The following is a 23,300-nucleotide window of genomic DNA, read 5'->3' as shown; positions in this document are numbered from 1 at the left end:
AATTGGCCTATTATCTGATTTTAATTACACATTTTAAACCTATATGCATTTATTAACCGCTTTTTAGGAAGATTCAACGTTATTTAAAACACGCCTTGAACCACGCCACATGAAATGCACCCGTGATGCGACACGTTCTATTTAACGTTATTGAGAATTGAAATTGAGTCACATGAAATGCTCACATGAGTTTAATAAATAAAGAAAACCAATTTACATAGCGCGCCTAAAGCAATTACGAAATTTCAAATTAATAACAAGGTTTGCGAGGGCCATGAAGAATTCAATTAATGGCACACCTCGATTTTAAAGAGTTAAAATTAACTAAATGAAGGCCATGGGTTTTGGGGATTTTAATTGGCATGGCACACCTCAAATTACTTCTATTAAAAGGGTTTCTTAATTTAGTCTTGTGATGACATAAATTATATGTTTCATTGATATGGCACACCTCACTCTAACTAAAGGAACTATATTTAATTAAAAAAAGCCAAAACGTTAAACCTAATCTAGATTGAGGTTCAAAGCCCTCTTACTAATTACAAAACCCAAATTCAGTAATGCCAGGTATTTTAATTACTGGAAAAAGGTTTGGGCCATCAATGAGCCCAATCACCTTAACGTCTAACTTCATGACAAACCCACAGCAATTGCTAACTAGCGGGCCAATTCCATTTCATGTGACTGCTGGACTTGCATTTCTGGGTTTAAACCCAAACATTGAAGATGGTCTAGTTTGGGCTTTCCACGAATATGGCCCAATTCCTCTTACATGCATACATCGACATTAAGCCACAGAAATCGATATCTGAATACAAGACTAACTTAGCAATTTTAACTCATGAAAATCCAAAGGAATATTAAGACCCAAATCATGCTAAATTGTTCCCTTTTTGGAAAAAAACCAATAAAAGGACTTAATCAAAATATCATGTGCTAATTGAATTACAACTTGGTTTTCAGAAACACTAAACTTCAATTAGGAACTGATTTAGGGCCCTCGTGACTTCATATATCAAACAAGGTAGAATCTCTAAGAAAGTTAAATATCATCTAAACTAATTCAAACCCATAATAAAACTTCCACAGATTCAACAAAAATAACCTTAAAGAAATGATGTAATTACTGAGATTGCAACGATTTAACTCAAAACCTCATAGTAGTGTTACTTATCCCAAATTGAGCTCATATCATGATAGTACAACCACCCAAAAATTCGACAGAAAGAATTCAAAACAAGCTGAAACCACAAGAACAAATAAAAGTCCAAACACAACCCTCAACACAAATCATATGTCCATGGTATAACATCAGTTCTTAACATGCTAAAATAAAGGAAATAAACTAACAAGTTGAATGAAAAGACAAAAGAAAGCATTAAGTAAATATGAGGATCTTCATTTCTTCAAATCAAACAAGCCACTCTTACATGTTCAGAATTTGAGATGTGTACCTCAGAGTGGGAATTGAAGCAAAAGAAAAAGAGAAGGTCAGCAGCAATAGAACAGTGCAGAATCAGCATATCAACATCAGAACTCTCAACCTAATTCAAATCATTTTAAGCCCAGATGCACTATTCTTTTGAACTTTTAGAAATTCTCACTATCAAAGGGAATTAAAGAGCAAAAAATCAAACAAATTTCAAGCAATTTTCAGTATTCAGAGTCTCAAAAAAGGCTTAGCCGTTTTCTAAGTTTTTCCCGTATTGTTATCTCTAAAATATGACTTGAGAAGAAGGAAAACGGACCTCTTATAGAGGACCTCTAGGGCAGCAGAATTGGTTCTGTTATTTGCCAATTACCCCTTCTTTAATTTTCAATTTGTTCACTTTAAACCTGATTTTCCAGCCTGCTTGTCAAACTAAACTCAAACCCCACTTTCCTAGCAATTTCCTATTCAGTTACACAAGATTCTTTTGTCCAAACTCCCCAAATTACCTTTTAAAAACCTGTTATTTATCCTCAACAGATCACATGGGTCAAATCTGACCCAGGACCCAAACCAAAAATTGAAAGGGCTTCACTCGAAACCGGGTCAGAAATGACCCCCAAAGCCCAATCAAATGGCATAGACCAAATCAGAAATCAACTCCAATAGTTCAGAAAGAAAGAAAAAGGAAAAAATTAAGAGTTGCATGAATTCAAAATCCAAACGTGACTGAACACAAACTTATTAGACAAAACTAAACAAACTAGAATTAAACCAAATTAACAAATCGAACCAAAAACCTAATTAACTTAATTAAAGACTAGAACAAGAAGGACTATCAGATAAATATACTTAAATTAACGGATTAATCAGAATGAGAAAAACAACTGACTCACCAAAGAAATGAAGAAACAATGGTGAAATCTACATCTCATGCATGAAACAAACAGTGTGAGATATCTCGGCCATGTTTAGGTTTCGATGAGGCTTGAATTGAGCTAAACTCAATACTAATCAATTGTTCTTATCAAGAACAATTGATTAGTATAAACTTCAACTCAAAGCAAACCTTAAAAACACTTTAATTTCTAAAACAAATTAGGGCTTGACCTTAGATTTGAAATTCAAACAAATAAAGAGGGATTCGAAGGAAGTTGTTCCAGGTTTTGGGAAGAGGATAGGCTAGGGGTTATGGAGTGTAAATTTGGTGGGGGTTTGAGGTGGCGCCGCCACCGGAGAGGGTGAGGAATTTGGGGCGGCGCTAGGGTTTGGTCTGAGATGAAAAAGGTGAAGTGAAGGGGTACGAGATTAAAATGAAGGGGTTCGGACAATTTTATTAAGATAGGGGAGGGTTCCTTGGCCATTGGATGAAGTCAAATAGATGGTTAGGATTAAATTAAAACAAACAAACTCCAAACGGGGTAGTATTGGCCCTATACTACGTCGTTTGGATTGTCTAAACACCAAATAGTTTGGACCGGGTAAAGGCGTGGGTTGTGGGCTGTACTGAACGGGTTTTGGGGGAAAATGGATTGGGCCTGGGGAAATTCAATTGGAATAGCCCAAAAATCAGACTTGTTTTTTATTCTTTTCTTTTCCTTTCAATTTCCAATTTTCTTTTTCTTTTCAAATTAGATTAAAACCTAAATTAACTCTTAAACCAAAATTAACCTATCAAATTAAGCTAATTATCCGTCATAGTATTTCCAAAAATTAATAACTCCTAAATTAAAAGAAAACTAAAAAATTCAAAATTAAAAAGTTAAAATGCAAAGTGAGTTATTTTTTGTGATTTTTCAATTTTACAAAACAACTAATTTACTAATTAACCTAAAAATGTAGAAATAAATCTTAAATGCAAATGCAGAATATTTTTGTATTTTTATGAATTAAATAAAATTAAACATGCATAGAAAAAATGCAAATAATTAGTGAAAATTCTACAATTTTTTTTTAAAATGGTAGATAATTAAAAGAAAAGTCTATTTCTTTGGGATTCTGTAGGAGTAATTCATGTAGGGTAAAAATCACGTGCTCACAATAGTTGTACTTAGAAAATTTCTAGTGAACTCAGTAGAGCTTATGACTTTTACTAATGGTTTTGGGAAGTGTGTTGTTGTGATTCTTTTTCACTAGATTATATCAGTTTATCAGACTTGCTTTAGTATTTTTTGTTCATTATTTCTTTCAATTTATTATTAAATATTAGGCTTACCTAGTCGTAGAGATTATGTGGCATCACGAGATCCTACTGAGGAAAATTGGGGTCGTGACAACAGAAGGAGTAGCTCTTATGTTCTCAAATGCTTCCCATATTCATATTCAGCATGTAAAGTCTCTATTTTGGCCCCTTTGTTATTTTCATCCTTGAAAATAAGACATTTAAAGGGACAACCAACTACACTCTTATATCTAAGTCTTTTCGTGTCCCTCTTAACTACCTCTAAAGTCTTCTTATTTGCAACAGAATAAAAACCAATAACCTCTTTTGCTTCAACAAGATTCTTAAATGCCATGCCATTTACCAAGATGGTATACCTATCAAGTTGGTATGTTGCCTCAAATTTCTTTTGCTTCTTAAATACGCCCAACATAATATTAATATCATAATTAATTTACACATGTTCATTATCTGTAATCTCTTCCTCACTATCACAATCAGTCCCAACAGTTATATTTTTACTATTGGTGTCAGTGCATTGAGTTATATAAGGAACAACCACAATATCATCAAGCAGGTCAATAGCAAATAAATTAATAACCCTAAAATTTTTATTAATGAGGGATTGGAGCTTCCTAATTTCTTCACTTCATCCAATAATATCTACTACATGGAGCAATAAATAATAAGTTTTTGTACCTCAACATACCTTAGTACATTAGTGCGTTCTTTACATAAATCAATGTAGGACAAATGGTCTACTTCATACTCTCTCAAGAGGTTTTACAATAAGATAAATTGGGTTCCAGTTCCCATTTACCACCATGATTAAAATACAAATTTACTTTATTAATCATTCTTCTAACATATCCATATGCAACAACAACAATAAAAAATTACAAAAAAGAGGACCACGTCAGTTAGACATAAAGTCTAAAAAACATCAAGCAATAAAGAAAATAAAGGACCACAGTTATGTCAACTAACACCCACCCAACAATACATATAAATATTGAAAAAAACCCTAACTTTTTCTTGTCGGACAAAGAAAATAGGTTTGTACCAAACAAAAATTAAAAACAAATGCATAAAGGAGCAAATAATAATGTCTTATGACTTATTAAATACAAAGAAAGAGACAATATTTATCGATTCCCAAATATTTCCAAACCCTAATAGTTTGCCCAAAGCAGTAATACTTTTATCAACAATTCTTCAGATAAGGCTAGAAATGAAAGAATCTTCATTATTAGTTCACCAAATCGAAGCAGATAGCAATCCTAATTAAACCCTAAAGCACAATTATTAAGAAACCTAATTTGACAGAGAGGAGGTAATAAAATGATATGGGGCAAAAAGAAATTGATAAGTAGAAATATAGTATTTTTACTATGGGTTGATCCAAAAATATGGGGTGGGTTGATATTTTGGGCAGGTTATAATTGAAATGGACCAGATAGCCACGTGTCCCAATCAAATCGTGACAACACATTAAAAGATGGGACCACTGATGGTTCTATTAGTCGCGGGGGTAATTTCAGGCTACAATATAACGTTAAATATTTTTCTGACCAATAGGTGGATGAAGCGAGATAGTAAACCATTTAAAATACTATAGGGGTATTTTTAACCCTTTTCTATTTAATTAATTATATGATCCCTCCGTCAAAAAGATTAGCACTATTTTTATTAGATCGTTTCAAAAAAAAATATCACCTTTTTAATAATTTTTAGTAGGAAGTATTTATAGTCATATAAATACTATGGCAGATTTTACACCATAAGTTGCAGAATTTATACAATCATATAAATACTATGACGTTTTTAAGATCATATAACTCACAAGTCCTTTTTTCTTTATAAAAATTTATGCAAAATCGAAAATATTTTTCTAAAACTAAGTATTGTTTGACTCAAAAGATATTGGAACCTTTTTGAATAAATCAATTAAAGAGAATGAAGGGGTAAATCTTAGCTAAGTATAATAAACTCCAGAATAAAAGGTATAAAAGATGAACACAATGGATAATGTTTCTTGATCTTGCGAAAATGAGTGATTGAACGTAGAGAATGCCAATCTTTTATGTAGAAAGGTATTACAATCAGTGTTCCCTTCCGAGAAAAGCCATAAAGCCCCTCTATATATAAGGGACAACCCCCTCCTGAACCCTTAAAGACATATCATGGGGAATATTCGAAAGTATATTCCTAGTGTCCCCCTGTTGGGCCTACACTATTGTAAAATTTATACGTCCTTTGTTCGCTGCCTATCGTCCTCCACACAATGTCGAGCTATGAAGATCTCGTCTTTTGTCGTGTTCGTCGATAGCCATGGTCATCCAAATTTGGACCCATACAGTTAGTCCCTCCGCTTGTCGAGGTTGCAACTTGGTGCGTCCTTGATAAGCGCACACCACCCACTCCTGTGGAGAAATTTAGTTTCATGAAGCATTATGCCTTGGCCAACAATGGGAGGTTAGCGTGATCAACAAGACCCTGGGTGGCGTATCTTATTGGGAAATGACGTCATTTCCACGTGCATCATCATTATGCGTGGTTTTGAGGCAGGGGCTGAGAGGTTGTCGCTTCTGCAGGAATGCAATTTACTTTGAGTGAATCCGTCCGAGAGGGTCGTGCTCAACCAATACAAATAGTAGATCATTCTCGTGATATGGTCGTGAGGGAAGAGGCCATTTCCATACCGATCCATCACTTTGTGCACAATCCTCTAATGGGGACGAGTTGTTACTGAGGAAAAGGAGGAGGGTGGAGCTTGGGAAAGATGTGGCCGTGGACACTGGTAAAAGTAGGATGGGTGCGTCGTAGACAGCACCTGTGCTCACGTTTATGGCCAACGCCATCTTGGTAGGGAGGTCTCCCCAAACAGAAGGGGTCTACCCGGGAGGAGGCTCTGTGCGCTCCGCTGAGGGTGGCGCATCGTCTAACGTTGGAAGGGGCCTATGCATCGAGAGCGAAGGCTCTGTTTTAGATGTCGACCTGGAGGATGTTTGTGAGTTTTAAGAACGCCATACTCATGTGGAGGTCAGAGTGGAGGGTTCTGATCGGCATATAGTTGTCCCTGGGGAATACAACTTGTTGTCGAACTCTGATCAGGTGGCGTCTGCTTTATCCCCTTAATGTGCCACCCCCGAGAGTGAGGCGCTTAGAGTGATGAGCGACATGGAGTTGTCTCGAAACGTCACCGGCATGGCCTTATGGATAGATGTCTTTCTCTTCCTTTTTGTCGTTGGGTTAGCGTTGTTATTGTCAACCTGTCTTTTTGTTTTAACTTTTTTCTTGTTGTGCCAAACCCTTATCGTGGAGATCGAGCACGAGTGCCGGGATAGGAAGAGGGCGGCCATCTACGAGAAGATGTCTTCTAAATATCAAGAATGTCACACCAAGCATCGTGCGATGGCCAATATCTACAATCAGGACCCTGATTTCCAATTTTTTAGTGAAGGGCTTAAACAAAGGGAGGATCAATTGGCGCACAAGGTCGAGGAGTTGAGGGAGCGATACGAGGACCTTATGAAGGTCGTCACCCGCAACAGTGAACTAGAGGAATCCCTTAAGATGAAGGAAGATGAGCTCGAGTTAAGTAGAGGGGTGCGAGAATGCCGACCTGCAAGCAAAGATAGCCAGTTTGACTGCCGAATTGGGTATGAAGACAGCAGAGATTAACGAGCTCAAGGGTGAGTTGAGCATTAGTGTCGATAAACTGGCGACTGTTATTTCTGAAGCAGCGGTTTTGGAAGACACCCTCTATGTCTGTAGGTCAGAGATGACCAAGGAGAAGGAGGCATCTGTGCTTAAGGTAGCGGGGCTTGAGGGGCGTGTTAAGGAGTTGGAGGCAGAGCTATCCGCGTTGACCGGACAAGTGGCATCACTGAGAATGGATGATGCGCGTTGACACTCGCAACCTTCTACGTCTCGTGCTTCGGCCGATCCTATCGTGCCCCATCATTTATACGAGTTGTGGGTTCAAGATAAGGCCCAGCTTGATGTGTACAAGGCTCTTCATGCCAACAGGAGGGCATCTAAAGTAGAACTTCAAGATATACGTGCCAAAGCTCGTGCAGCTCGTGAGGCATACGGATACGACCCGCTTATGCCTGACGGAGATGATATCAACTCTGATGATGCGAACCATCTTGCCTCTGACTCTTGGTATGAAGATGTGTATGCTACTATGGATGATGTGTAATTTTTGGTTTGTACTTACTTTTGCTTTAGGATTTTTGTAAGGGCGTCTTTGAGTCTATTGTAAAGATAGGCGCTGGTAATATTTTATTGTAAAGAAAAACTTGTTTTGTCGATTTGGTGGCAATCTTTGTTATATTTTTGTCGATTTGAGTGATGTCGGACCCTTTTCTTTAGCGATGGCCTTAGCCTTTAGGATGTTATTTTCAAGCCGATATCGAAGTAGTATCCCGTTATAGTTCGAGTGAAGTTGAACTTGTATCTTTGTCGATGGCCTTAGCCATTGGGATGTTACTTTCGAGCTGGCATCGAAGTAGCATCCCGTCATAGTTCGAGTGAAGTCGAACTTATATCTTTGTCGATGGCCTTAGCCATTGGGATGTTACTTTTGAGCTGGCATCGAAGTAGTATCCTGTCATAGTTCGAATGAAGTCGAACGTATATCTTGGTCGATGGCCTTAGCCATTTGGATGTTACTTTTGAGCTGGCATCGAAGTAGCATCCCGTCGTAGTTCGAGTGAAGTCGAACTTATATCTTTGTCGATGGACTTAGCCATTGGTATGTTACTTTCGAGATGGCGTCGAAGTAGTATCCCATCATAGTTCGAGTGAAGTCAAACTTATATCTTTGTCGATGGCCTTAGCCATTGGGATGTTACTTTCGAGCTGGCATCGAAGTAGTATCCCGTCGTAGTTCGAGTGAAGTCGAACTTATATCTTTGTTGATGGCCTTAGCCATTGGGATGTTACTTTCGAGCTGGCGTCGAAGTAGTATCCCGTCGTAGTTCGAGCGAAGTTGAACTTATATCTTTGTCTATGGCCTTAGCCATTGGGATATTACTTTCGAGTTGGCATCGAAGTAGTATCGCGTCGTAAGGGTGGTGCTCTATTTCGTTTGATGGAATTATCGTAGATGCAAGTTTCATTCATATATTGGAGATTTGATTATATTCCTGTAGGAAATATATGTTGACTTTGTACATATAATGGAGATTTGACTATCTATACCTAGTCCCTTCATTACTCGGCCTGGAGGTCACGTCAACGGGTGGGCTAATGAACAACACTTTGGACTTTGAGACATCTCCCTTGCCGCCTCATTAAAAACCTCACCGAGAAAACTCGATTGGGACAAAACTCGGATGAGGGAAAAAGAGTACGACTTAGGCGGCGCCTCTTTTCAGAAGTGGAAGTATTTGAGATGGGCGACATTCCAATTATTTTGGAGTAGTTTTCCTTCCATTGTCTCTAACTGGAATGCTCATTTGTTTGTTGTTGCCGTGCTTTTGTATGGCCCATCCCAGTTTGTTCCCAGTTTTCCCTCATTAGGGTCTTTTGCTGCTTGTGTTTTAGCTTTGAGAACGTAGTCTCCGACCTTGAGTGGTCGTACTTTGGCCTTCTTGTTATAGTACCTTTCTGCATGTTGCTTTTGGGCTACCATTCTTACATGAGCCATATCTTTTCGTTTTTCGACTTCATCCAGGTCTTGTAGCCTACTTACATCGTTACTTGGTCCGCTTTCATTGGATTATCTCATGCTAGGTTCTCCGACTTCGACGGGTATAACCGCGTCAGTCCCGTAGACTAGTGAATATGGTGTCCCGCTTGTGCTAGTTTTTGGCGTGGTGCGGTATGCCCATAGTACTTCTGGCAGCAATTCAGGACATAGCCCCTTGGTGTCCTCGAGCTTCTTTTTCAATATATTCAATATCGTTTTATTGGAGGATTCAGCTTGGCCGTTGCCGGTGGGATGGTATGGTATGGAGAGTATTCGCTTGATGTGCCATTTTTCAAAAAAGTCGGTTGTTTTCTTTCCGACGAACTGAGGTCCGTTGTCACATCTGATTTCTTTGGGAATGCTGAAGCAGCATATTATATTTTTCCATATGAACGCGATAACTTCTTGCTCACGTATTTGAGTGTATGCACTTGTTTCCACCCATTTAGAAAAATAGTTAGTTATAACCAAAAGGAAGCGTACCTTACCTCGTCCTGCTGAGAGGGGTCCAACAATATCCATCCCCCACTTTATGAATGGCCATGACGAAGTGACGGAATGCAAGAGTTCTCCTGCTTGGTGTATCATAGGGGCGTATTTTTGGCACTGTTCACATTTCCTAATGTAATCTGCGGCTTCTTTTTTCATGGTAGGCCAGTAGTATCCTGTGCAGATGAGGTATCTGACTAGGGCACGGTTTCCCGTATGGGCACCGCAGTGCCCCTCATGTACTTCTTCTAGTACCCGCCTTGTTTGATTTGGCCCAAGACATTTGGCCAGGGGGCCGCCGAATGTCCTTTTGTAAAGATCGTAGTTTACAAGGCTGTATCTGGCCGCCTGTATTCGAAGCTTTTTGGCTTCTTTCTTATCTTGGGAGCATTCCTTCCTGCAAATATGTTACGATATGGTTGCGCCAGTCCCAAATTAGGTTTATAGAATGTACCTCGACCTGGTCTATTGAGAAATGGAGAAGGGTGACCCGTTTTCCTTGTTGATATTTTTGGTGGCTGCCGCTAGCTTGGCGAGACCATCCTCTTCGATATTCTACGAATTGGGTATCTGGTCGAGGCGGCATTCGTCGAATTCTGGTAGCAGTTTGTGAATTTCTGACTGGTACTTTTGTAGTCTCTGTTCTTTGATTTGGAAAGTCTAGTGACTTGGTTCACCACGAGTTGAGAGTCGCAATGGAGGACGAGTCGTCGAGCACCATATTTGAGGGCTAATTTCAATCCTGCATTCATAGCTTCATACTCGGCCTCGTTGTTAGTCATCTCGGGGCACTGTATGGATCGGCGAATTACTTCATCTGTAGGGACTTCGAGGATGAGTCCCATTCCCGATCTCGATGCATTAGATGCGTCGTCGGTGTATAGGACCTAGAGGTCGGAATGTGCGGAAGCGCGAAGCGCCTCCTACCTACTTCAAGAAATATTTCCGCACTGAAATCGGCGAGGACTTGCGACTTTATAGTAGTTCACGGTTGATATGTTATATCATACTCTCTTAATTTTATGGCCCATTTGTCCAACCTACCTGATAGTTCGGGTTTGTGTAGGATGCCCCTAAGGGGAAAGGTCGTCACCACCTTTATGGGGTGACATTGAAAATATGGTCTAAGCTTTCATGAAGCTATGACTAACGCCAGAGCTAATTTCTCAAGGTTGGGATACCTTTTTTCGGCATCAATTAAGGTTTTGCTGATATAATAAATTGGAGATTGCGTACCTTTATTTTCGCAGACCAAAACTACACTTACCGTGATTTCGGAGACTGCTAGGTACACCAGGAGGCATTTGCCAAGGTCTGCCTTGACAAGTAGTGGCGGGGAGGACAGGTACACTTTTAGTTTTCTTAAGGCGTCGACGCATTCTGAATTCCACTGTATTGTGATCCTTCCTTAGTACGTTGAAAAATTTATGGCACTTGTGCGATGATCGTGAGATGAACCTCGATAGGGCGGCTATTCGTCCTGTTAATTTCTGTACCTGCTTTTTGCTGGTTAATGTCTCTGGTATTCCTTCGATGGCCTTGATCTGATCCGGGTTGACCTCGATACCCCTTTGCGACACCAAAAAACTGAGTAACTTACTTGAGGTTACGCCAAAGGCGCACTTATCGGGATTCAGTTTCATTCTGTATTGCCTCAATATTTCGAAGGCTTCCTTCAGATGACCAATGTGATCTTCCTTCCTTTATGACTTCACTAGCATGTCGTCGATGTTGACCTCCCTAGTCTTGCCGAGTTGTTCTTTGAACATTTTGGTGACTAACCTTTGGTACGTCGCCCCTACATTCTTAAGTCTAAACGGCATGACTTTGTAGTAGTATGTTCCTTGGTGAGTGATAAAAGTGGTCTTTTCTTGGTCTTCTTCCACCATTAGAATTTGGTTGTAACCAGAATAGGCGTCTAAGACGCTTAATAGTTCGTGCCATGTCGTTGCATCGATGAGTTGGTTGATGTGTGATAATGGAAAGGAATTTTTGGGCATGCTTTGTTCAGTTCGGTGAAGTCAACACACATCTGCCACTTCCCGTTCTTCTCTTTTACCATGACCACATTGGCGACCCATTGAGGATACTTTGATTCTCGGACGGAATCATTAGCGAGCAACTCATCGACTTCTTCGCTGACTGCGTCGTTGATTGCGGCGTTGAACTTTCTCCTCATTTGCCGCACAGGCGGGTAAAGAGGGTCGACATTCAGTATGTGTATGGCAATGTCCCTTGGGATTCTCGGCATATTGGAATGGGAAAAGGAAAACAAATCGGCATTATTAGTTAAGAACTCATGGAACTTACCTGGTTCTGAGAGGTTGTGCCCGATATAAGCTTTTTTCGTGCTGTCGATGTTGTCCAATTGAATAGGGTCGAGGTCTTCTACAGTTCCCTTGCAGGCTTCTATGACATCTGGGTCTTTGATGGCCTCTATTTGTATGTCGGATTTGGTTCCCGATATAGCTGATTGTTATGCTTCCGCACTTGCCCCTTTAGTTGTTGGGTGCGTGTGCAATCTTGGGTGATTCGGTAGCATTCTTGGGCGGTGTGTTGCGCGCCCCAGATGCTGAATATTCCCCATGGGGTAGGAAATTTGATTACTTGATAGAAACTTGATGGGACGGCTCACATGGCGTGTATCCATGGACGCCCTATGATAGCGTTGTAGGTTGTTTCCTAGTTCATGACTTGAAACGTCTTTTCTAGAGTGACTCCTCCTGCCAGAACGGGCAGCACTATCTCTCCAAAGGTTCGTTCTACTACATTATTAAAACCCATTAGTGTTATGTAGCGCGACACTATCTTATCCTCAAGTCTCATCTGTATGAGGACTCGCAGGTGAATAATACATGCGCTGCTTCCGTCATCCACCATTATTCTTTTTACATCGATATCCGCAATACGCAAAGTTATAACCAAAGCATAATAGTGAGGGAAAGACAACCCATTGGTATCTGACTTATCGAAGATGATACTATCTTCGAGGTCATCATACCGTTCGTGAGCGATTGTCCGCTTGAGTTTGTATGTGGTGGTGAATTTTACATAGTTGATTACCGTATTATCACCACCGCTAATGATCATTTGTATGGTACGAGCTGGTGAAGGCAGTTTTTGGGGGTCCTTGAGGTTGATCGCATCCACGAGCGAAGTTAACCCTTCCTCGATCGCTCAGAAGTTCTTTCAAGTATCCCTGGTTTAGCATTCTTACCACTTCCTATCGTAGACCTATGCAGTCTTCAGTCTTATGTCCTCTTTCCTAATGGAATTCACACAGAACATTCGATCTCTGGGTGCTCGGATCTGACTTCATCTTTTGTGGCCACTGCACCTTTGTGCCGAGCTTTTCTAGTACATATACTATTTCTGAAGGAGAAACGCAAAGGTTATGTGCAGATAACAGTAGAGGCAAACCTCTTTCGTTTCGGTGTGGCACGGTGTGTCGAGGCGTGACATATGCATGTCGTGGAGGAGGCGGGATGGATGTCCGGATGTAGGGCTAATGCCTTTCTCGATTGAAACGGGATAGTTGATCCCTTCAACCATCGCTGCGGCGATCTCTCCTTGTTTCGGTTTGGACCGATGTTAGCCATTGTATCGGACCATTTAGGTCGTCCTCATCTGCCTTTACTTCGGCATAATAGGCATTATGGATTTCTTCCCACGTGGCGGGAGGGTATTTCATGAGTCTACTTAGCAGTTTTTTGGTTGCTTTCGACCCGCTTTTATTTAACCCATTTTGGAAGGTTGCTACCGTCATCCCCTCTGATACGTTCGGTAGGCTCATTCTTACCCTGTTGAATCGGGCTAGGAAATTGCTAAGTCCTTCGCCTGTCGTATGCCTAATGGCAAAAATGTCATTTACCCTGGCTTCTTCCTTTTTCGCTCCTGCATGAGCGATGACGAATGTATCTGCCATTTTTTCAAACATTGATAATGACCGTGCCGGTAGTTGGGAATACCATGTCAGTGTTCCCCCTGTCAGGGTTTCGCCGAATTTTTTCAGTAGCACCGATGACACCTGTTCTTTCGATAGATAGTTACTTTTTACTGTCGTGACGCAGTGGATTATGTGATCTTCCGGGTCCGTGGTGCCATCATATATTTTCAAGTATGGCGACATTTTGAAAGTTTTTGGAATAGAGTGGGGGGGTTGCCCCTTCATTGTATGGTTGCTCGACGAATCGGCCTACGTCCCATTTTGGTAGCAACTTCGGAGTGCCGGGTATTTTATCGACCCTTTCTTGATGCTCCTTCATCTGATCACGGAGTGTTTTGTTCTCATTTTCCATTTCTTCCATTTTCTTTAAGATGGCAGCAAGTGCATCGTTACCTGCATCAATGACAGTATGAGTGTTACTTGTGTGTGGAGTTTCTGGCTCATCGGCGACAGTTGCAGTTTCTGCATGTATTGTGCCTACGATATCCCTTTGAATGGGTTTGTCGAGTGTGTTGCTCAAGGTGTTTGTCAACCACTCTTCTAATAGCCTTTTCACAGCCGGTGGTGCTTCTCATGCTGCGGATGTTGAGGTTTCCCTCTCGCGTGAGACAGTCAAGCTTTCATGCGGGGGGTGAGGTATCTCCCTCAGGTGTAGCGCTTGGCATTGCGTTTTCATTATCTTCCCTGCCGACTTCGTTGATGGAATCCAGAAGGTTGTTCGTGGCACCTACTATTGCCTTTAATTTTGCTTCCCCCTTTCCTGCCATTGTTGGTCTTTGCGAGACTAAGAAGAGGTGATTATCCCTTTCAAGGATCTAGACGAAACTAAAATCTCAGCTAAAGAAATCCCCATAAATGGTGCGAAATTGTTTGACTCAAAAGATATTGGAACCTTTTTGAATAAATCAATTAAAGAGAATGAAGGGGTAAATCTTAGCTAAGTATAATAAACTCTAGAACAAAAGGTATAAAAGATGAACACAATGGATAATGTTTCTTGATCTTGCGAAAATGAGTGATCGAACGTAGAGAATGCCAATCTTTTATGTAGAAAGGTATTGCAATCAGTGTTCCTGCCCAGAAAAGCCAAAAAGTCACCCCTATATATAAGAGACAATCCCCTCCTGAACCCTCAAAGACATATTATAGGGAATATTCGAAAGTATATTCCTAGTGTCCCCCTGTTGGGCCTACACTACTGTAAAAGTTATACGTCCTCTGTTCGTTGCCTATCGTCCTCCACGGAACGTCGAGCTATGAAGATCTCGTCTTTTATCATGTTCGTCGATAGCCGTGATTGTCCAAATTTGGACACAAACAAGTACGAAGAATGCCTAGGATATCCTACAAGAAATAAGGGCTACGATGACATTTATAAATATCGCATTAAGTGCCATAAATGTCATAAATTTACTTACCGACATTTATTTTACACTTAGGTCAAATGTCGTAAATTTCAATGTCGGGAAATTTCTGATATTTATATTAATGTCGGTAAATAATTAACGACATTTATTTCATGACTCTTTTTGAAATGTCACTTTAAATTTCTGACATTTAATATATTGTTAGTAAATAAATAGTTTGTAGCTTAGTTTATGACATTTAGAAGTGTCGGGAAATTTGAGTGACTAATGACACTTCTGTAGCATATCCTTTAATGTCAAAATTAAATTACTCATTGGCATTTTAATGTAGAAACTAAAATTTTATTTTATTAACAGGAAAATATAACCATCAAAGTTCAAATTGTACTTACAAATGTCATTCACTATAGACAATTTAAACAAAAATAAAATATTTGCAAACATAAGATCCCTATACAAGAATAAAATTGTGAATAGCTATACATCTTTACAATTAAACATTGTTGGATTCAAACTAATATTGGGACAAGAGATATTTTCACTTCTTCGGCTCTGTTTCCACTCCTTTTGCTACTTTCTTTTAGGAGCTTCCTCCCCATGTCGTTTGAGTGCCTACTCATTTGATAATCTCCTGACTTGCTAGAAAAAGATTGTCCAAGGTGATGATCAAATAATGGCTAATACCACTAATTATTGCAGAATTCCAACTTTAAGTAATAAATTCCCTGAAAGAGAACAGAAAGGATATTAGGCAACTCTATAAACTATGCAGTAGGATTTAATCAAAGATAGCAGCTATTCGTTTAAGTAGTTGTATGTTATTATAGTCCAATAATTATCTTTCTGAGTAAAGTATCTCCTAATCCAAAAATTATAACAAATAAAACTAACTTACAAAGACTGCAACAATCAATTACATACTATTTGGCTTATAAGAAATCAAGGAGAATAACAACATTATCATGAATTTGACACAGAGATACACAACAATTCAAATGTTTAACAAGTCGGTAAAAGTTGGTGGAGTATTGAATTTGGTGATATTGGAATCAACAATCCTAACCTCAGCAACCACTGTTAAGGAGCATTTTAATCAGTCAGCAGAAGTTTACTGTACAAGAAATAAACCAAAACTTGCATACCTCTAAATTGAGCTCCATAACCAGCACAATCTAAATGTAACCCTGCGAGAAACATAACTCATTTGAGCGAGACATACTTGATATATCATATATAAGTAAACAAAAAATACAAAAGAAAACTTAAAAATATAGCTTTTTTAGAACAAGATCAAATAGAGGTAAAACTAAAGACACATGCATAGCCAATTTCATCCAAACTCCACTATCAAGCAAAACTCTTTGTTTCATCAGCTTGCCAAATGCCAACTAAGATCACTGAATATTTGTATCCTATTTGAAACCAGTGTCAGAATTGAAATAAGAATTACCTCATTTCCACATTCCTCCCACCAAGATAGTGACGCCAATGATTAATCTTTACATTGGAATAGACATATGAGCCAACAATCAACCATTTGAGTATCTTTAGATGAAAAACTTGACAACATTCATTACTCCAATTAGAGTTAGACAATAAATTTCTTACTCTAAAGCAAGATGGAAAATCAAACAAAATTAATTGAATGCTTTATCAAAAACAAAATAAAATTTGCTTAGAAAACCCCCCAAAAAATATCTTTACCTTCCCCTCAAGCACTCCAAACTAAAGAACAAATGAAAGCGCTGCGTAAACGCAAATATTTCAAGAAAGCACCAATTTTGCAGGCAAATAATATCATCAAAGCTACACACTATATAAACCTTAAAATAACTAAACTTAATTGTATGATTATCAATGAACAAAGATGTGTGAATAATTAATCACGATGATACCTAAATGTAGCAGAGAAAGAGAGATCGAAAGACTTCATATTCGAATCAGTGGAGACATCAAACTTCAGAAGGAAATCTTATCTTAATTTTAAATAATATATCGTCTGTAGCCTTCTCGTCCCAAGTCGCAACTTTGCTTTCTCAATCGTTCTTGTCTACGACAGTATCAAAGGCAGAAAAGAAACAATCGACGGATAAGGCACCATTAGCAGAGGATTCCAAAGGCTAGCAAGAACTCAACGATGGGAGCAGAGTGAAGGAGACCTAGAAGAATTATATCACGGGAGCCGCCGTTGTGGGTCTAATTTGTTTCGTTTCACGTATTTAAAAGTTAGACATTAGGTTAAAGTTTCCTTCTTTAATTGTAATTGTCGGTAATTGCTTATTAATATTGCAATATTTAAATCAAAATGTCATTATTTTTTCACATTTGTTATCAAATGTCATTATGTTAGCAACCGTTTTTAATAAATGTCACAAAAATAATTAATTTCTGACATTTATTATAAATGACACCATAAATGTGGCCATAGCCCTTATTTCTTGTAGTCGATGGAGTCGAATAAACTTTTTGCCCATGTTGCAATCTCTAGACAACACCAATAACGACGTTATTAAAATCAACCGTTTTAAGTAACCTAGGCCTAGCAAACACACATCACCCCTGGCCTCTGCTGCTTCATTTTCTCACACGTACACCGCTCTCATGCAGAAAAACAGTAACGTGTCACCACCCAAAAATTCTCCTACCGCCATTGCTAGAGCTCCAATTAAGAGCTTAATTTCAGCCTACATCTTTTACTTATCGTTACTTTCAGTATTTCCTTCATTTCTCAATACTTTGTTCACCCCACCAAAATGCAGAGCCAAGAAGAAAGGAAACATGGCTATGTCAAGGGAGAAGTAACAAATCAAGAAGAAAGAGAACAAAAGCACGAGAAGAGTACTACTGATGAACAGCAGAATGAGATTCCACTAATGGCGTTGAACCACGTCTCGAGACTTTGCAAGAATGTGAAAGAATCAGAAGATTTCTACACTAAAGTTCTTGGGTTTGTATTGATTGAGAGGCCGCAAGCTTTTGATTTTAATGGAGCTTGGTTGTTTAACTATGGCGTTGGGATTCATCTGGTTCAAGCTAAGGAAGAAGATAGATTGCCTAATAATACTGATACCCTCGACCCTATGGACAACCATATTTCTTTTCAGGTTTCACCCGCTTACCGTTTCAAGATTTTATTCATTCCCTTCGCGGTTATTTTTGGTAGTCATTACTACTTTGTTTATAGTCTCACTTTGTGGCAATATCTTAAATTAGGGTGTGTTTTATTCCTCATTCCCAAAATACATTTTCGATTTGAAGATTCTTCTTTACTTTTTGATTTTTTTATATGGCTGTTAAATATTTAAAGTTACTAATTTAATTACTGTGACTTATATTAGTCTTTTAAATATTTAAATTTTACTTTATAAAACTTAAAAGATTCTATATTTGTATTTACCGTCAAAATTCAAAATCGAAATGTTTCTTTCTTTTTTGAGTGAGATGGGAGATTTTACGTTTGAATTCACTTTCATTTCGAAATCAAACTGTATCAAGCCATTTTTCGATCACATGCATAACATGTACTTTTTATTTATAAAATCTTTAAAAGTGCTTATCATTTCTATTCCATCCTCCGAGGAGTTTATGCCCCGACTTTATCTTATTCTAGTGATAGGAAGCCCACATTTTGTACCAAACATTGTCGATATATATTGGTCTGCAATACAATTTGGGCACATAAATTGGAATGAAGGAAAAAAATGCACAAGAATGTAATATTCGTTCATTAGTATTCTCAGCTGTCCACAGTAAGTGTTTATTTTACCTTTGTCATGCCCGTTAAATAAGAACAAATTTTACCTGACACATTGGAATATGTAAATAAGGGCAAATTTTGGAAATATAAAATTAATTCCTTCTTGATTACGTAAATGGACAGTTATTTTGGACCAAAATAAAAAGGTAAAATGGTCACTTAGTGTAGACGAGAGGGAGGAGTACTAAGTTGTGGTTTTATGCGCAGAGCGAAGACATGGAGGGTATGGTGGAAAGGCTGAAGCAGTTGAACATAAAGTATTTAAAGAGAACGGTAGGAGAGGAAGAAGGAGCAGCTATTGATCAACTCTTCTTTAAGGACCCAGATGGACACATGATTGAGATATGCAATTGTGAGAATGTGAAGCTTGTCCCTCAACGTTCCATTGGCCGCATCAAGCTTCCTTTTAATCGTCACATCCCTCCCGTTGAGTTGGGAAAAGATGATGCTAATGCTGCCAAAGCTTAAAAGTTTTTTTTATTATGTTGTAGCTTCTAATTAGATTATTCAAGATTTGAGCAACTCATCTGAACTTTTGATCTCTTCGCGAAGTATTTGCCTTGAATTGTCGTTGAAGTCTCGATTTGGTTCGTATCGTCTAATCTATTGCTTCTCTTAGACGTGGTTGCTATGGCTGTTTGATCAAAAATATAAATTTTAGTTCAAATAATTTAATTTATATGGACCAAAGGTTAATCCCAGTTAATAATAATTGGGATGTTTGGTAGGGTGCATAAAAATAAATGTTGAATAGGGTATATTAGTAATGTTGGTATTAGTTATGCTGACATATTTCTTATCCATTGTTTGATTTGATGTATTCAAGCATTGCACAATTTTTAAAAGAATTGTTTGTTTACAAAAATGTCCTCAAAACTAATCCACTCTAACTTTTTTTTTAAAAATATTTTACTTATCTACCTATATTGTAAAATAAAATTAAATATTTATTTATAAAAAAAGATATGTTAAGTATTTATTTATTTACTAGGGATATAATTTTATTTCTCACTATTTGGATTATTTTGAACTTGTATTAATATACTAACTACCATATTTTAATCAAGCATAAATTTTGAAGGATAATTTTGTCTTTAACTAAGCTAATGCATGCATTAAAACGCATTGCATTGCTAATACCATTATTTTTATGCATTAGTTATGCATAGGATAATACCAAATAGGATGTATAACTAATGCTTGCATAGCTAATGCATAGGTTCAAAATGTCTACCAAACAATGTATTATTAATACACAAAAGCCAATGCATACATTAGCTTATCTAATGCATCTTACCAAACGACCCCTTAATGTTAGAAAAAGCAATTGTTAAGCATTTATGCAGATGGCACTGGCACCGCGTGTTAGATGCTTTGCAATATCAAGATCAATGTAGCATATAATATACAATGAATAATAATAAATGGCATTTAAGTAGATAAGGGAAATGATTCAATCAATAAAGGGTGGAATAAATGAACCTTCCACCTAACAATGATTGACAAACAAAATCTTGAACAATCGAGGATTTTTTGAATCTGATGGTAAAGTGTCGATAAGAATTTCAGTGAAAAGTAGATCTTTGTATTGAGTGAAGATCGAATCATTTTGTCAAAATGCCTTTCTTACAAAAATCTGCACATGGTGTTTATTGAATTGGAGAAAGCGTATGACAAGGTCCCTAGGGAGGTGCTATAGAGATGTCTGGAGGTAAAAGGTGTGCTCGATAGCTTATGTTAGAGCGTTCAAGGACATGTATGATGGAGCTAAGACTAGGGTAAGGACTGTGAGAGGCGACTCGGAGCATTTCCCCGTTGTTATGGGGTTACACCAAGGATCTGCGCTTAGCCCGTTCTTATTTGCCTTAGTAATTGATGCACTAACATACCATATTCAAGTGGAAGTTCCATGGTGTATGTTATTCGCTGATGACATAGTCCTGATTCATGAGACACGGGACGGTGTTAACGAGAGGTTGGAGGTTTGGAGACAGGCTATCGGGTCTAAGGGTTTCAAATTGAGCAGGACTAAGACAGAGTACCTGGAGTGCAAGTTCAGCGCCGAATTGAGGGAAGTAGGCTTGGATCATAGGTCATCCCCAAGAGAGGTAGTTTCAAGTATCTTGGGTCGATTATTCAAGGGGGTGGAGAGATCAACGAGGACGTCACTCACCGCATAGGAGTGGGGTGGACGAAATGGAGTCTAGCATCTGGAGTCTTATGTGACAAGAAAGTGTCACCGGTACTCAAAGGTAAGTTTTATAGGGCGGTGGTTAGACCGGTCATGTTGTATGGGGCAGAGTGTTAGCCAGTTAAGAACTCTAATATACAGAAGATGAAGGTAGCTGAGATGGGGATGTTGAGGTGGATGTGTGGGCACACAAGGATAGATAAAGATTAGGAATGAAGATATTCGGGAGATGGTGGGTGTGGCCTCTGTGGATAATAAGATGCAGGAAGCGAGGCTCAGATGGTTCGGGCATGTGCGGAGGAAAAGACTGGATGCTCCGGTGAGGAGGTGTGAGTTGTTGGCTTTAGTGGGTACGAAAAGAGGTAGAGGTCAGCCTAAGAAGTATTGGGGAGAGGTGATCAGGCAGGACATGGCACGATTGTAGATTTCCGAGGACATGGCCCTTGATAAGAAGGTCTGGAGGTCGAGCATTAGGGTTGTAGAATAGAGTGGTAGTCGAGCTTCTCCTTCTCCATTTCGGGGGTGAAGCGAGTTTGAGTAAGTTGGTCCTAGACGCCTTGTGGTTAATGTAGAGTTCACACTAACCTTACTGTTTTCCATAGCTCTGGATCTTAGTTGCGAGTTATTGTTAGAGCATGTCATCTATTTTATGGTTTTTAGGATGCTGTCATTATTTCTATGGTTATGTTGACAATACTGATGAATTGTCTTTTCTTATTTTATTTTCATCTTCCTGTGCCAATGGTCTATCGGAAATAGCCTCTCTGCCCTATCGGGGTAGGGGTAAGGTTTGCGTACACACTACCCTCCCCAGACCCCACTTAGTGAACTTTTACTGGATTGTTGTTGTTGTTGTTGTTGTTTTTACTACCATTGTTTCGTTTTTTATTTATATGGGACACATTCCCAAAAGAAATTCTATTAGTACAAATAAAGAGAATATCTACTAGAATATATTTTTTAAGATCCTATCTTGAAAACTAGCCATTACAGCTCTCTCGTTGGTACTCGACCTTGATCCTCATTGATGCCTTGACTACGGCCCTCATTGACTCCTCGACCAAAGGTTGTGCGACTTCTTGGGCTATTCTAATAAATGACGATTTGAGGACTCCTCCCTTAATATCATCTTAACCTGAATATTCTCTTAGTGGATTTTGACTCATACAGTTAGTCCCTCCACTTATTGGGGCCAGCCTCAGGCGGGCTTGATGAGAAAATTTAGTTTATTGTTGTCGAAACGATTGGGCGAGTTGAGTGGGTCGTGATAAGTGAAGCGAGATGGCAACATGGCCCTTCGTGAGCCGCAAATTTTGAACACTTCATCTCACGGTTGGTTCGTTGGAGTTGTGCCATCCATGAATCAAGATGACGTCATGACGTCATACGTCATCATGACGTGTATTTCCAATGGGTTGCTTCGTTTTACATGCGACTCCTAATTGGACCTGCGGCTTCGAATCCGGTGACAGGTAATAATGAGCTGATTTTTCGGTTCTGATGCATGAGTCCTTATTAATAGGGAGGTGAGGGTGTAATTCAAAGTTTACAGATTTTCCATATCGAAACCCCCATATCCCCTTCTTTCTCTCCCATTGTTGTGCAACGTTTCCTTTTGTTCTAGCGATTCTCGTCATTTTTAACCCTCATTTTTTGGTGCCTCTCTTTATGTCGTTAAACATGTCTAACGTACCTTCCGAGTATAGCGAGGGGAGCGCTGTGTTCCTACTAGCGATGGTGTTTCCCCTCTCATGCGGAGAATGTTTTTGCGGCCGCTGAGGATGGAAGCTTTCCATTGGTAGAGGAGATAGTTCCTCATAACCCCGATACCAGATCTGGTTTCTCAAAATTGCCTGAAGCTGACCTCGGAACCTTTAAATCATCGATGACGGAGGCCGATTTGATAGAGCTTAAGCTAAGTATGACCTCCCCAACCACATCGAGTTGATCCCTGCCGAGTGGGATGCGGTGCAGGTTCACCGCCCTAGGTATTACGCCTTCTACGCCTACCCCTTCTACTTCGATTACACTCTTCCTCTCCTTCCGCTAGTGGAGGAGTTTGTCACTATTATGGCGTCTTACTGGCTCAACTCGCGTCGTACATTTACGAACTCATGAGGATCCTCATCAAATTTACGGAGCTGGCCGGGGTCGAACTCACACTTCGATATTTGACGCACATGTTTGCCCCTAACTTTTATAGGGGATGGGGCGTTGTTGAATCTCCGCCACTGAGGAGGTAAGTGCTTGGTGGTAAAA

The 23,300-nt window shown here is 39.1% G+C and overlaps 1 protein-coding gene and 1 long non-coding RNA gene across 2 annotated transcripts; one reads left to right on the top strand and one right to left on the bottom strand.

The window, feature by feature from the left end:
• Positions 1–15,413: 15,413 nt before the first annotated feature.
• On the bottom strand, positions 15,414–17,331 carry LOC104238245 (uncharacterized). The gene is made up of 2 exons (XR_713840.2): positions 16,236–17,331; positions 15,414–15,818 (listed from the first exon to the last, which is right to left on the bottom strand). It is a non-coding gene; the product is annotated as an uncharacterized lncRNA (long non-coding RNA).
• A 515-nt stretch (positions 17,332–17,846) lies between these two features.
• On the top strand, positions 17,847–19,321 carry LOC104238246 (glyoxylase I 4). Its single transcript, XM_009792564.2, has 2 exons — positions 17,847–18,197; positions 19,058–19,321. The coding sequence occupies exons 1-2, from the start codon at positions 17,847–17,849 to the stop codon at positions 19,316–19,318; spliced, it is 612 nt and encodes a 203-aa protein (XP_009790866.1). The 3' UTR covers positions 19,319–19,321.
• Positions 19,322–23,300: the final 3,979 nt, after the last annotated feature.

Source organism: Nicotiana sylvestris, chromosome 9 (genome assembly GCF_000393655.2).
Source record: "Nicotiana sylvestris chromosome 9, ASM39365v2, whole genome shotgun sequence".
Lineage (NCBI taxonomy): Eukaryota > Viridiplantae > Streptophyta > Magnoliopsida > Solanales > Solanaceae > Nicotiana > Nicotiana sylvestris.
The sequence above is the reverse complement of the archived record's forward strand: the minus strand, read 5'-3'. Positions and strand labels throughout refer to the sequence as shown.

Coding starts and splice junctions, on each gene's coding strand:
- LOC104238246 (XM_009792564.2), top strand. CDS start 17,847: ATGCAGAGCCAAGAAGAAAGGAAACATGGCTATGTCAAGGGAGAAGTA. Junction 18,198..19,057: donor ACAACCATATTTCTTTTCAG/GTTTCACCCGCT, acceptor TTTTATGCGCAG/AGCGAAGACATGGAGGGTAT.